Source organism: Heteronotia binoei, chromosome 1 (genome assembly GCF_032191835.1).
Source record: "Heteronotia binoei isolate CCM8104 ecotype False Entrance Well chromosome 1, APGP_CSIRO_Hbin_v1, whole genome shotgun sequence".
Taxonomy (NCBI): Eukaryota; Metazoa; Chordata; class Lepidosauria; order Squamata; family Gekkonidae; genus Heteronotia; species Heteronotia binoei.
The window spans coordinates 258,548,463-258,562,161 of NC_083223.1; the positions used below are offsets into that span (position 1 = coordinate 258,548,463).

General features: G+C 46.4%; 1 protein-coding gene across 1 annotated transcript in view; it reads left to right on the forward strand.

The window, feature by feature from the left end:
• The window catches only part of EML3 (EMAP like 3), a 52,006-nt gene extending 42,676 nt beyond the window's left edge, over window positions 1-9,330 (forward strand). Inside the window, 7 exon segments of the mRNA XM_060254278.1 lie at window positions 366-433; window positions 711-799; window positions 920-1,017; window positions 4,355-4,442; window positions 6,302-6,400; window positions 6,583-6,713; window positions 8,506-9,330. Coding sequence (XP_060110261.1) covers window positions 366-433; window positions 711-799; window positions 920-1,017; window positions 4,355-4,442; window positions 6,302-6,400; window positions 6,583-6,713; window positions 8,506-8,703 — 771 coding nt within the window. The 3' untranslated portion in view covers window positions 8,704-9,330.
• Window positions 9,331-13,699: the final 4,369 nt, after the last annotated feature.

A 13,699-nucleotide genomic window follows, 5' to 3' on the forward strand; every position in this document is an offset into this window, starting at 1 on the left:
CCGCCAGTGGCTATTAGCCACTGGAACTCTCTGTCTTGGGCAGTGATGCTCTGTATTCTTGGTGCTTGTGGAGGGGGCAACAGTGGGAGGGCTTCTAGTGTCGTGGCCCCACTGATGGACCTCCTGATGGCACCTGTTTTTTGTTTTGGCCAGGACACAGAGTGTTGGACAGGATGGGCCATTGGCCTGCTCCAACATGGCTTCTCTTATGTTCTTATGATTGTGGGATGGGAAGCTGTAAGGGGGGGGGCAGCTGTTCTCACACACACCCTAGTCTTGGGTATGCCACTGTCACACCTATCATGTCCCTAAATAGTATTATTACCAAAGGAACTAATGGGAGTCTTTCTCTGCTTGTTCTCTAGGAAACAGGGCTCTGTGCTGACTTCCATCCCAGTGGGAAAGTGGTCACTGTGGGGCTGAGCACTGGACGGTAACTGTTTCCCTTCCCCCTCCCCATGTTAGTGCACATGGAAGGGCAGGCCCTGCTCTCAGAGTCTGTAGGCTTGGTCACAACTGCATGACCAACAGAAAATTCAGCAGGGAAACTTTCCCATCCACTCCTGCCCAGCATGGAAGTGCAAGGTGGAGAAGAGCTTTGCCAGTTAAATTTCTGCATGTCGCAAAGCTGTTAAGGCTAGAAAAGAAGCGGGCATCATGACTTTGCTACCTTTTGGCCAGCCCTTAACTAAGAGTCTCTTTTTCAGCAGATGGGTAGTGCTGGACACAGAGACGCAGCAGGTCTTATTGACCAATACTGATGGAAACGAGCAGCTCTCTGTAGTGCGTTATTCACCAGGTAAGGTTCTTGTCGCTTCCTGGGATGGCTTGGTGGGTTTCCCACAGCCAGTTGGCTCACTTGTGTCCCTCATTCCACATCCATCCCCCACACACTTTGTCTCTGGGTTTTGTCTTCCAGATGGGGAGTTCTTGGCCATCGGCTCCCATGACAACTTCATCTATATATACAGCGTGGAAGAAAGTGGGCATAAATACACCCGCTTTGGCCGCTGCACGGTAAGGAGTATATGGAAAGGATGCATATTTTGTAGGAGGGTAGATGTAAGGTTTTGCCAGTTGCTGACCCAAAGTATCGAAGGGCATATAAAAATGGTCAAGGTTTATTGGGAATCAGGTACATAGCAATGACCTTCTGCCGAAAGGCCGTTGCCAGCAATGGATTGAATGGCGATTATTATAGGAAACAAAAAACATGCACAAAAGTTAAGCTCCCCACTGGTGTCAATTATAGTTCTCAGGCTTTGGTGTAGATGCAAGATGTCTTCCCTGGGACTTCAAGGTTATAATGCATCCCCCTTTTGCTATTCTAAGCCATTGCCATAACTACCAGCTAAGCCAGCTCCCCGTGATAGCCATCCTCCTGCACAGCTTGGGAAAATATAGTTACAAGGAATCACGCAAGGCAGACACTACAACACCTGTTGGATAGGTTTGTGAATACATGAAAAATATAACAGATTGTCAGGGAACCTGACAGCAGAGACCTGTTTCGCAGTCAAAATTTCTAAGTGATGTATACTTTTCCTGAATCAGAATTGGAGGTAATTTGCTGTTATTATCAAAAAATGAAATTTTTTAAAAGAGTAAGAACTACCCTGATAAGGCTAGCCCGATCTCCTCAGATTTCAGAAGCAAAGTGTGGGAAGTGGAGGATAGCTGTATGCTATCTCCTGCCTCAAGACTTCAGAGACGGCACTCTAGACTTTGATAGAGCGGTCAGGACTTTGATAGAGCGGTCAGGACGCACAGAGCATCCTTTCCTTCCTGCTATCTGATACTATCTCTTTGATGTAGAATGCTATTCTCAGGGACAAACTTCCTCTCTTCCAGTTTTGACACTCCTCTCTCTCCCCCCTCCCCCCCCCCACATGTTTCTCCTGCATCCCTATCCATCCAGAGCCAGTTTGGTGTAGTGGTTAAGTGTGTGGACTCTTATCTGGGAGAACCGGGTTTGATTCCCCACTCCTTCTCTTGCACCTGCTAGCATGGCCTTGGGTAAGCCATAGCTCTGGAAGAAGTTGTCCTTGAAAGGGCAGCTGCTGTGAGAGCCCTCTCCAGCCCCACCCACCTCACAGGGTGTCTGTTGTGGGGGAGGAAGGTAAAGGAGATTGTGAGCCGCTCTGAGACTCTTCGGAGCGGAGGGCGGGATATAAATCCAATATCTTCTTCTTCTTCTTCTTCTACTTAGATAGAATAGATATATATCCTGTCTCTACTCTTTACTGTCTAGAATAGAAATCCTTAAACAAAAGGGGTTTTATTAGCTTTGAAACATTAAAGAGGCTCTGTGTAAGTTTGTTAGCAGCACATCCCAAACCAGAGAATCTTAACACTAAGCAGGGTCAGCCCTGGTTAGTACTGGGATGGGAGAGCACCAAGGAATTCCGGAATTACTGTGCAAAGGCTGGCAATGGCAAACCACCACTGACTGCCTCTTGCCTTGAAAACCCATGAGGGGTCTCTCTGTCAGTTGTGACTTGATGGCAAAAGAACACTACCCACCAGTTGAAGAGTGCCCCCACCCGAGATGATGGAAGCAACCACAGCCAGGAGTCTTCATGTGGCTCGACTTGTACTGTACAACATGGCGGCGCTGTGGAGGCGGTGCCCATGCTTCCTATATGAGCTTGGGCTGTGCTGTACGGCATGGGCCCTGTCAGGAAAGTATGAGTACAATCTCCTAGTTGTTGCAGGAGGGTTTGCTGGCCTTGCTTGCGCGAAAGAAGCTGCTCAGTTTGGAAATAAGATGGCTGTCTTGGACTACATGGATCCTTCTCCAAAAGGCACCAAATGGGGACATGGTGGTACTTGTGTGAACATTGGCTGCATTCCTAAAAAGTTTATGCACCATGCAGCCCTTTGGGGAGGTGCTCTCAAAGATGCCCAGCGCTATGGCTGGAGCATACCTCAGACCATGACTGGTAAAATATCAGACAGGAAAAAAAAGAGTGCCCCCACCCACATTTCTTCAGGAGCCACTGTTCTGTTTGTGCTTCCTGAATGGAGAAAAATGAATCCAGAATGCTGATTTATGCAGAAAGGCAAAGCTATTGCTGCATCTCTGCAACTGTAGGGACTGAATGATCCCAATGATATCTGCTACATAAACACCCTGCAAGGATGACTGGAAGGAGATGGGACCTGAACAGTAAACCATGCAGAGGCACAACAGGCAGCCTCCTCTGTGGTTGCGTGGTTTAGGTCCCTACAAGTCTTGAATTAATCAATGAATATTAGCACTTGTGTCATGGCACACCAAGAGACGTCACGTAAAATATCAATTTTGATAAAATATCCAAGGAGACTAGAATCCCGCTACCTCCATTTCCCTGGCTCCCAAATAACTAATCTATCAAAAGCATAGATAAACTCAGCAAATTTTATCTGATGCCAAAAAGATAATGAAGATTGTGTCAGGTAAGCATCACTCAGGAAACCCAGAGATGGGGTCCAACCGCATGAGAGGCCGTCTTCGTGATAGATTCCACCTCTGAAGGTGCAGCTCGTCTAGAGGCAGGTATCCAATGATCTCCGATGATAACCAGCTTGAGAACAAGTGGTCCATTAGGCACCCTGGTCTGAGACCATTTCGGTTGTAACCAGGACCTTGAACACAGAACACATGAAGCTGCCTTATACTGAATCAGACCATTAGTCCATCAAGGCACAGAGTGTGAAAGCTGCAGTTCTGCAGTCCTAAGCTCTGCTCACGACCTGAGTTTGATCCCCGGTGGAAGCTGGGTTTTCAGGTAGCCGGCTCGAGGTTGACTCAGCCTTCCATCCTTCCGAGGTCGGTAAAATGAGTACCCAGTTTGCTGGGGGGAAAGTGTAGATGACTGGGGAAGGCAATGGCAAAGCCACCCCGTAAAAAGTCTGCTGTGAAAACGCTGTGAAAGCAACGTCACCCCAGAGTCAGAAACGACTGGTGCTTGCACAGGGGACCTTTCCTTTCCATCAAGGTTAGTATTGTCTACTCAGACTGGCAGCAGCTCCCCAGGGTCTGAGGCAGAGGTCTCTCCCATCACTTTCTACTTGGCCCTTTTAACTGGAGATGCAGGCGATTGAACTTGGGACCTTCTGCATGCAAAGCGGAGGCTCTTCCACTGAGCTCTGGCCCTTCTAAATTGTGTAATGGAGCTGTCTGGAAGGCCGTACAGATCTTTGAACGGAAGGTGTCTGACGTTATTCTGGACCCATGTTTTTTTTTCCTCTCATAGACTTTTCAAAGGCTTCACATTCAGTAAGGTCATAGTAATCTGCCATGTAACTGATCCAGTAAAGCTTTTTTTTTGTATGCCTCCTAACTTGTACACTTTTCTCTTTCCTTCCACAGGGACATTCCAGTTTCATCACGCATCTGGACTGGTCCAAGGATGGAAAATTCATTATGTCCAATTCCGGGGACTACGAAATCCTGTATTGTGAGTAGTGGGGTTTGAGCAGTGATGGATGCTATGAACATCTGAACCTGCCTTCTAGCTGGTCACCCATTTGGTCCATCTGGGACAGTGTTTACATCTTGACTGGCAGTGGCTCTCCAGGGTCTCTGGCAGAAAGCCTTTCACAGTCCTAATTTCAGAGGGCAGCCATGTTGGTCTGCAGTAAATCAGGTCCAGTAGAACCGTAGAGACTTACAAAAGTTTCACAATCCTGTTACCAGAGACAGGCAATTGGAGATGAAACTGGGAGTTTCTAGAGTGTTGGACTGGATAGGCCATGGGCCTGATCCAACATGGCTTCTCTTATGTTCTTATGTACAGACAAAGCATATTATCTGGCACTGAGCCTTGGGGGGTGGGGAGGATGACTCAGCTGCCTGCTTGTTGTCCAAAGCACCCCACAAAAACCTCTCCAGGATTTAGTTTAGTTTAGTTTAGTTTCGATTTATATCCCGCCCTTCCCACCGAAGTGGCTCAGGGCGGCTAACAATTACGGAGCCAGTTTGGTGTGAGAGCCAGTTTGGTGTAGTGGTTAAGTGTGCGGACTCTTATCTGGGAGAACCGGGTTTGATTCCCCACTCCTCCACTTGCACCTGCTGGAATGGCCTTGGGTCAGCCATAGCCCTGGCAGAGGTTGTCCTTGAAAGGGCAGCTGCTGTGAGAGCCCTCTCAGCCCCACCCACCCCACAGGGTGTCTGTTGTGGGGGAGGAAGGTAAAGGAGATTGTGAGCCGCTCTGAGACTCTTTGGAGTGAAGGGCGGGATATAAATCCAATATCATCTTCTTCTTCTTCTTACCTGGGAGAACCAGGTTTGATTCCCCACTGCTCCACTTGCAGCTGCTGGAATGACCTTGGGTCAGCCATAGCTCTCGCAAAGCTGTCCTTGAAAGGGCAGCTTCTGGGAGATCTCTTTCAGCCCCACTACCTCACACAAGGTGCCTGTTGTGGGAGAGGAAGGTAAAGGGGATCGTGAGTCGCTCTGAGACTCTGAGATTCAGAGAGAAGGGCGGGATATAAATCCAATCTTCTCCTCCTCCTCCAAACAAGCAGTCACTGCTTTGAAGCTTTTGATAGGATTTTTTCCTTTCAGCACCAGCAGATGGAGCGGCTGCTTTATGTTCACAATAAGCAACACGTTACTTAAAAGGCAAGAGCCCCATGGCGCAGAGCGATAAAACTGCAGTACTGCAGTCCTAAGCTCTGCTCACGACCTGAGTTCGATCCCTGGTGGAAGCTGGGTTTTCAGGTAGCCGGCTTGAGGTTGACTCATCCTTCCATCCTTCTGAGGTCGGTAAAATGAGTACCCAGCTTGCTGAGGGGAAAGTGTAGGTGTCTGGGGAAGGCAATGGCAAACCACCCTGTAAAAAAGTCTGCTGTGAAAAAGTTGTGAAAGCAACGTCACCCCAGAGTCAGAAACGACTGGTGCTTGCATAGCTTGCTTGGCTTTTAAACCTTTGCCTTTAAACCTAGAATGGCCCAGGTTCACCTGGTGTCACCAAAGCTCAAAAGCTGAACAGGGTGGGCCCTGACTAGTACTTGGATGGGGGATCACCAAGAAAGTCCAGAGTTGCTTTGCAGAGTCCAGATTTGCTATGCAACCCACCCCTGTTCGTCTCTTGCCTTGAAAACCCGACAGGGTCACCATAAATCGGCTGCAACTTGACAGCATTTTTGACCACCAAACCTTAGGGAGTGTCTATGCAATGGAAGAGAAAAAGCAGTGAATTTGGTTAGTCCTAGTCCTAAGAAACGATCGTCACTCTTGCCTGGCAGTCTGGTGTTTCCTTAGGAGTGGCCTGCTGATGACATTCACCTTTGCTCTTGCATTCTCTTTCGCCAGGGGATGTGGCTGGGGGTTGCAAACTGCTGAGGAATCGCTTTGAGAATAAGGATCGTGAATGGGCTTCCTACACCTGCGTGCTTGGCTTTCATGTTTTTGGTGAGTTTCCCAGGCAAGATTGGATAACAACCTCGGTCTCTCAGTATTGGTGAGAAGCTAGTCTGCCTGCAAGTACCAGGGCAGGTAGCTCCAGCCAATGAGCCACCTAGAGAGATTCACCTAAGCTACTGAATTCACTGAATCATTCCTCTCTATCTCTCTCTTTCTCCAATTGCCTGCAGGTGTGTGGCCTGTTGGCTCGGATGGCACCGACATCAACTCACTTTGCCGATCCCACAATGAGCGGGTGGTGGCTGTAGCAGATGATTTTTGCAAGGTCCACCTCTTCCAATACCCCTGTGCTAAGCCCAAGGTACAAAAGGAATGGGGCAAAATGGGGTGCAACAAGGGTCAAATGATGGTCAAATGCAAGATTTAACACAGATGTGGCCTGGGGGAACAAGGATAGGAGCCCTCCCTTCTGATTGCTTCTTACCTCCTTACCTCATTGCACTGTCTTACCTTTTCATATTTTCTTCAGGGCTTTTTTTGTAGCAGGAACTCCTTTGCATATTAGTCTACACCCCCCTTATGTAGCCAATCCTCCAAGAGATTACAGTAGCCCTGTAAGAAGAGTCCTGTAAGCTCTTGGAGGATTGGCTACATCAGGGGGGGGGTGTAGTCTAATATGCCAAGGAGTTCCTGCTGCAAAAAAAGCCCTGTCTGTAGCCAACTAATAAAACATGTTTCTAACATAGAAATTCTAAACGGTGAGGGTAGTGGGAAAGGAGACCTGCATGCTTTGTTTTAAATTGCACACTGGGCATTACAGTTTGCAGAGAAAGGACATTGAGCATTTTGAGTACCCTACACAAAAATATGATGTTGGCGGTCTTGCCTATCCTGTAAGCCTCTTTCTGACGCCCTCCCAAAACCAATCCTTTTATATGTGCTACTATTGCCATTATTGTTTCCCTTGAAAATAGTTTCAGAGAGTAGCCGTATTAGTCTGCAGAAGAAGAGCTCAATTTGAGTCCAGTAGCACCTTAAAGGCCAATTGGAGTTTTTTTGGGGGTGGGTGGGGGGTGGGATAAGCTTTGAGAGTCAAAGCTCCCTTTGTCAGACATCATTACCCTCAAAATTTTGTTGGTCTCTAAGGTGCTCCTGAACTCGATTCTAGCTCTTTTGTTGTTGTCCTGCCTCTGTTTGCGAGGTGTTCCTGTGTCAGAACTATTTAAGAATGCTTCCAGATTACCATACATACATATATACATACATATCTACAACATACATAGGAGCAGGCCTCAGATTCGGCGGGAGCTCACAGGAGCACAGCTCATGAACCTTTCTGAGAGTTCCACCTCCTCCTTCTCATCTTGTCCATTGAATAGTAGGAGCAGCTGCATAACAATCCCTGGTTGAGCTCCACCACCTATTTTTCACAAAACGGCCCTTGCATAGGAGCCTCATGGCGCAGAGTGGTAAGCTGCAGTACTGCAGTCCAAGCTCTGCTCACGATCTGAGTTCAATCCTGGCGGAAGCTGGGTTCAAGTAGGCGGTTAAAAGTTGACTCAGCCTTCCATCCTTCCGAGATCGGTAAAATGAGTACCCAGCTTGCTGGGGGGAAAGTGTAGATGACTGGGAAAGGCAAGTCTGCCATGATGCAACGTCACCCCAGAGTCGGAAATTTTATTTTTATTTATTTATTTATTTATTTATTTATTTATTTATTTATTTATTTATTTATTTATTTATTTATTTTATTCAATTTATATCCCGCCCTACCCCACCGAGGTGGGCTCAGGGCGGCTTACAACACAAAAAAACTAACAAACTCAATTTAAAATATATTAATAATACATTAATAATGATAATTATACAATAAAATACATAAAATACCTGTAAAATACATAAAAACATGTAAAACTCAGTTCGATATGTACTATGCTACCTTCCTTAAATCAATTCTTCGATATTCCAGTATTAAAAATCTGATGTTCGAGATTTGAATATTCAGGCATTCCGATAACAATTAATTGAAAATTAATTGAAAAAAAGCTAGCCAAGAAATGACTGGTGCTTGCACAGGGGACTTACCTTTTAACTTTTACTGGTTACCGTGCTTGGCACTCTTCGAAACCTTCTCTTCCCTTTGTCTCTCACAGGCACCGAGCCACGAATACGGGGGACACGGAAGCCACGTCACCAATGTGCGTTTCACACACAATGACGGCTACCTCATCTCCATGGGTGGCAAGGACACCAGCATCTTCCAGTGGCGCGTGCTAGGAGGGAGCCTTCCTCGCAGCCGTTCCCTCTCTTCTGCCTCCATCTCCTCCCAGGATGCCGGGGCCAGCACCTGAAGCTGCAGGGCGGGGGGACAAGTACAGTGACTTCAGTCTTTGTGTGAAGGGTTCACGGGGGAGCGATCGCCCATTCCATGACTGATTCCTTGGGATTCAGGTTCTGAAATGGATGGAGCCGTGGGACGTCGGGAGTCTCTTTCCCCTCCCAACATGATTTACTCGGGCTAACAATGTGATTCGCTTTATTAACATGGGGGTGGGGAGTAGCCAGAATGATGGGCATTCCTGGGTATGGAAGAACTGGCTTCATGAAGGAAAATGTCTGTGACATTGTGTGTCAGAAGGTGGAGAGTTGTTATCTCTTAAGTGGGAGGTTTTGGACGGAAGGGCTCCTTTGTGGAAGAGGAACCGCAGGCTCAAGGGTTGTTTCAGTGAACCCACCTGTACCCCTTCTTGACTCTGCTGGTATAGCCTTGCCCTTTACACGCCTCAAAGCATCTGCATTCTGAATGATGGGGAAATGCAAGTTGTCTCCATCTCTTGGGCCCTTGTGCTTCCATGGCTGCAGCTGCAACTTTCTGCACCTCGTTTACATTCCTAGTGACTCTGTCAGAGGCCGGAGGGAGTGAGGGGAAGGCCTTAACACTGTGAGAGACGCAGAGAAATAAACCTTTGCATTCCATATCCTACTGCGTGTTGACTTTTTCTCTCTCTCCTGGGCCCATTGCGTGCACATATCTTACTACTGCAGGTTTTCAGAGCAGTAAACCTATAATCTTGACTTCGTATTCCAGGCCCACCTTACTCACAGTTCTTTTTTCTTCGCAGCGACAGTGTATGTATTCTGCAGCTACAATTCGGAAAACACACTTTTCTAAATTGAAAAATGATGGGGGAAATGGGAAAAAAAATGATGGGGGAAATACAATCCAGCAATCCATTCTACACCGGGCTCTTTTTTCACAGGAAAAGCCCAGCAAGAACTCATTTGCATATTAGGCCACACCCCCTGGTGCAAAGCCAGCCAGAATTGCATTCCTGCTCAAGAAAAAGCCCTGATTCTACATCAGGTTGGGTAAGAGTGAGTGGTTCAGGAGACACTGGGAGGATTTCCCAGGAAGAACTCCATCTTCAGTGGAAGAAGAAACAGCAGCTACATGAAGTCTGCTTCTTTCCTCTTCTCAAGTGTTAGTTCACCATGCCATGTCAGGGTGGCCAGGTCTGGGTTGGCAAATACCTGGAGATTTTTTTGGGGGGGGGGTGGATTCTGGGGACCTCAGCAGGGTATAATGCCATAGAGCCCACCCTCCAAAGCAGCCATTTTTCCCCAGGGGAACTATCTAGGTCATCTGGAGATCCACTGACTGTAACAGTGAGAGATCTCCAGGTACCGCCTGGAGGGTGGCAATCCTAGGCTATTTAGATGTGAGAGTAGGGAAGCTGTGGCACTGCTGACTAGACTTTGAGGTGGAAATTATTTTGTTGTTGGCAAGCTGCCTTGAGGCTCATTTCATTGAGGCAAAATCTTTAAAAAGAATAAAACTGTGAAAAGATCCTCAGGCAGATGTAAAAAATAAAACAGGTATTTATATATTAAAGCACCTAATTTGTGCCCTCACTTCCATGGGCCAGGCTAGCCTGATCTTGTCAGATTTCGTGAAGCTAAGATAGGACTGACCCTGGTTCATATTTGTATGGGAAACCACCAAGGAATTCCAGGGTTAAGAACATAGGAAAATCAGGCCAGTGGTCCATCCAGTCCAACACTCTGTGTCACATAGTGGCCAAAAAACAACAACAGATGCCATCAGGAAGTCCATCAGGGTTGTTACACAAAAGGCAGGCAACCTTAAACCACCTCAGTTCATCTTTTGCCATGAAAACCCTACGAAGTCGCCATTTCGTCCACACTTTCTCAGATAAGCATACCTCATGAGGTTGTTGCTGTGAGGATAAAATGAAGAGGAGAATTATGTGAGCCACCTTGAGTCCCTGTTGGGGGAAAAAGTGGGATATAAAGTAGATTAATATGCTGAATCCAGCTGAATCCAAGATGATGCTGGCCACAAATTGCTTTAAATTGGATTAATCTCTCTACCATCAATGAACTGTAACTTTTGTTGAAAGATACTGTTAAGAGCCTAGGAGTCCCTTTGGATGCTGACCTAGGGGACTGTAAAAATAGGGGACTGTGACTGCAGAAAAATGCTTTTTTTTCTGGCTTTACTCAATTAGGAAGCTGGTTCCCTAGTCACAGATGGCCTGTCTGACTATTCTGATCCATGCCTCAGTAAACTCATGGCTAGATTTAACACATTCTCCATGGCACGTCTTTTAATATGATTCAGAAACCGGGACTTTTTTTGAGCAGGAATGCAGTTTCAGGTGGCTTGGTATCAGGGGTTGTGGCCTAATAAATTCCTACTGGGCTTTTTCTAAAAAAAAAAAAGCCCTGTGTGAAATAATGGTGACATCAGGGGATGTGGCCTAATATGCAAATAAGTTCCTGCTGGGCTTTTTCTACCAAAAAAAGCCCTGTTGGAAACTTTAGCCGGCGCAAAATGTGGCAGGCTGACAGCCTATTTGTTATTAGGGATGGGCTATGGGTACCATAGAGGTCTTTCACTGGTTGCTTATGTATTTCCAAGTGCTGGTTCTTACCTTTAAAAGCCCTTCATAACCTGAGGCTCATATACCAGAAAGACTCTTTCCATGTAGCAACTTCACTCCTTCCAGCAAGATATATGGCTCATACCCTCTTTGTCTAGAGCAGTCCTCCAACATGGTGACCATCAAGAGCTTTTCTGGAGCACGCCAAGTGCTTTTAGAAAGTGGATGGGCTACCATAGCGCTTCTAATTGGCTGTGCAGATTCAAGGCATCCTGAAAAACAAAGATCTTCTGCCTGAAATGCTGAAAAGGTGTTGTAAAGGTGTATATATTTCTTCACCCAAAGGGTGATTAACATGTGGAATTCACTGCCACAGGAGGTGGTGGCAGCTACAAGCATAGCCAGCTTTAAGAGGGGATTGGATAAAAATATGGAGTGGAGGTCCATCAGTGGCTACTAGCCACAGTATGTATATATATATGTGTGTGTGTGTGTACGTGTATGTGTGTGTATATATGCACACACACACATATTGGCCACTGTGTGACACAGAGTGTTGGACTGGATGGGCCATTGGCCTGATCCAACATGGCTTCTCTTACGTTCTTATATAACTTCTCTCCCTGACAATTTGTAGTTGGCTCTGCCTCCTGTGGCTGCCATTTTGTGATTGTGCCCAGCATCCTATGTCAGAATTCCAAAGTCGCTCACAGGCTTGAAAAGGTTGGGGACTGTCATGACCCGGATAACCAGACAATCCTGATCTCGTCAGATCTCTGTAATGCCCTCTACATGGGGCTGCCCTTGACTCAACTCCGAAGGCTGCAACTGGTGCAAAATGCAACAGCCAGGTTGTTGTTGGAGGTACTTGTACGGGAGAACATCCAACCTGCGCTGGAAACGTTACACTGGTTGCCTGTGGCATTCCAGATTCATTTCAAGGCGCTGGTTATAACCTTTAAAGCCCTATATGGCCTGGGACCTGTCTACCTTTGGGACTGCTTTTCCCCATATGTGCCCCAGAGAGCACTACGTTCAGGGTCCCGAAATCTCCTCCAGATTCCTGGACTGAAAGAAGTTTGATTGTCCACCACTAAAGCCAGCGCATTCTCAGCAATAGCCCCTGCTCTGTGGAATGACCTCCCCGAAAACATCAGGGCCCTACGGGACCTGCCTTAAAGACCGAACTATTTAAGCTCGCCCTCAATAGTTAAGGGGAGGTCCCACAGCACAGACAGTCCCACTGGACAAATATAGATATTGAGAAACACCATGCAACTTGGATTTTATGGTTAAAATGTGTAGAATTGATTTCATTGTATATTGTTTTTAGTATTTTATGTGGTTTTTAACTGTTGTCAGCCGCCCTGAGCTCGTTAAGGGAGGGCAGGATATAAATCTGATTAAATAAATAAATAAAAATAAAAAACTCAGAAGCTAAGCGGGGTCAACTCTGGCAAGTACTTGGATGGGGGAATCTCCTTGGAATACCAGCAGTTGGGTGGGGCAGGGGCAAGCTTTATTCAGCCACCTCTTTGAATATTCTCCATGCCCCCAGCGGGGGTCACACCATATAAAAGTGGCAGCACAGTCTAAAGCAGAAAACAATTTTGTACAAAACACCACAAAATATATACAAAGTAATTCTTATTGTCTGTTTGTTTTCAATAATACCAAATACACAGTGTATCAAAAAGTTTCACAAAAGAAAAGGATCCACAATATTTCAATGTTCAGAGAATGTCCAGTCCTTTCTCTGGACATTGAAATATTGTGGATCCTTTCCTTTTGTGGAAGTTTTTGATACACTGTGTATTTGGTATTATTGGAAACAAACATAGACAATAAGAATTACTTTGTATATATTTTATTGTGTTTTTTGTACACAGTTCTTGTTGTTTTCTCCCAGTAGGGGTCAGGCACCAGAGGTTGCCATGACTTCCAGGTGCACATACCCCTGCGCACATAAAAATACAAAAGAAAAAATGGCCCAGGCTCAAGCTCTTTTCAGCAGCTTCCCCAGGCTCTTGGAAGGGCCATCTGAACGATATCAGGAAGGCTTCTCCTCTCATTTGCTGGGAAGACTCTAAAATGGAATTATTCTCACCAGCTTGGGAAACAACAGTCAAGGGGAAATATCTTTTTAGCTGTGTAGAAGGCGGTTGCAGAGCTGGAGCCTTTGACTAATTCTGTAGTTTGCTTGTAGTTTATATATTGTTTTACCTGCCTCAGGCCTGCGTTTGGTGTGGGGAAACATATAAATTGGATCTGCCATTCTCCAGGCGGGGCCTGGAGATCTCCTAGAATCACAATTTATCTCAACTACAGAGATTACGGTTCCCTGGAGAAAAATGGCTGCTTTGGAGATCAGATGTTTCAGGTCCCTCTCCTGCACAAACTCCACCCCCTAATCTCCAGGAATTTGCCAACCCAGAATTGGCAA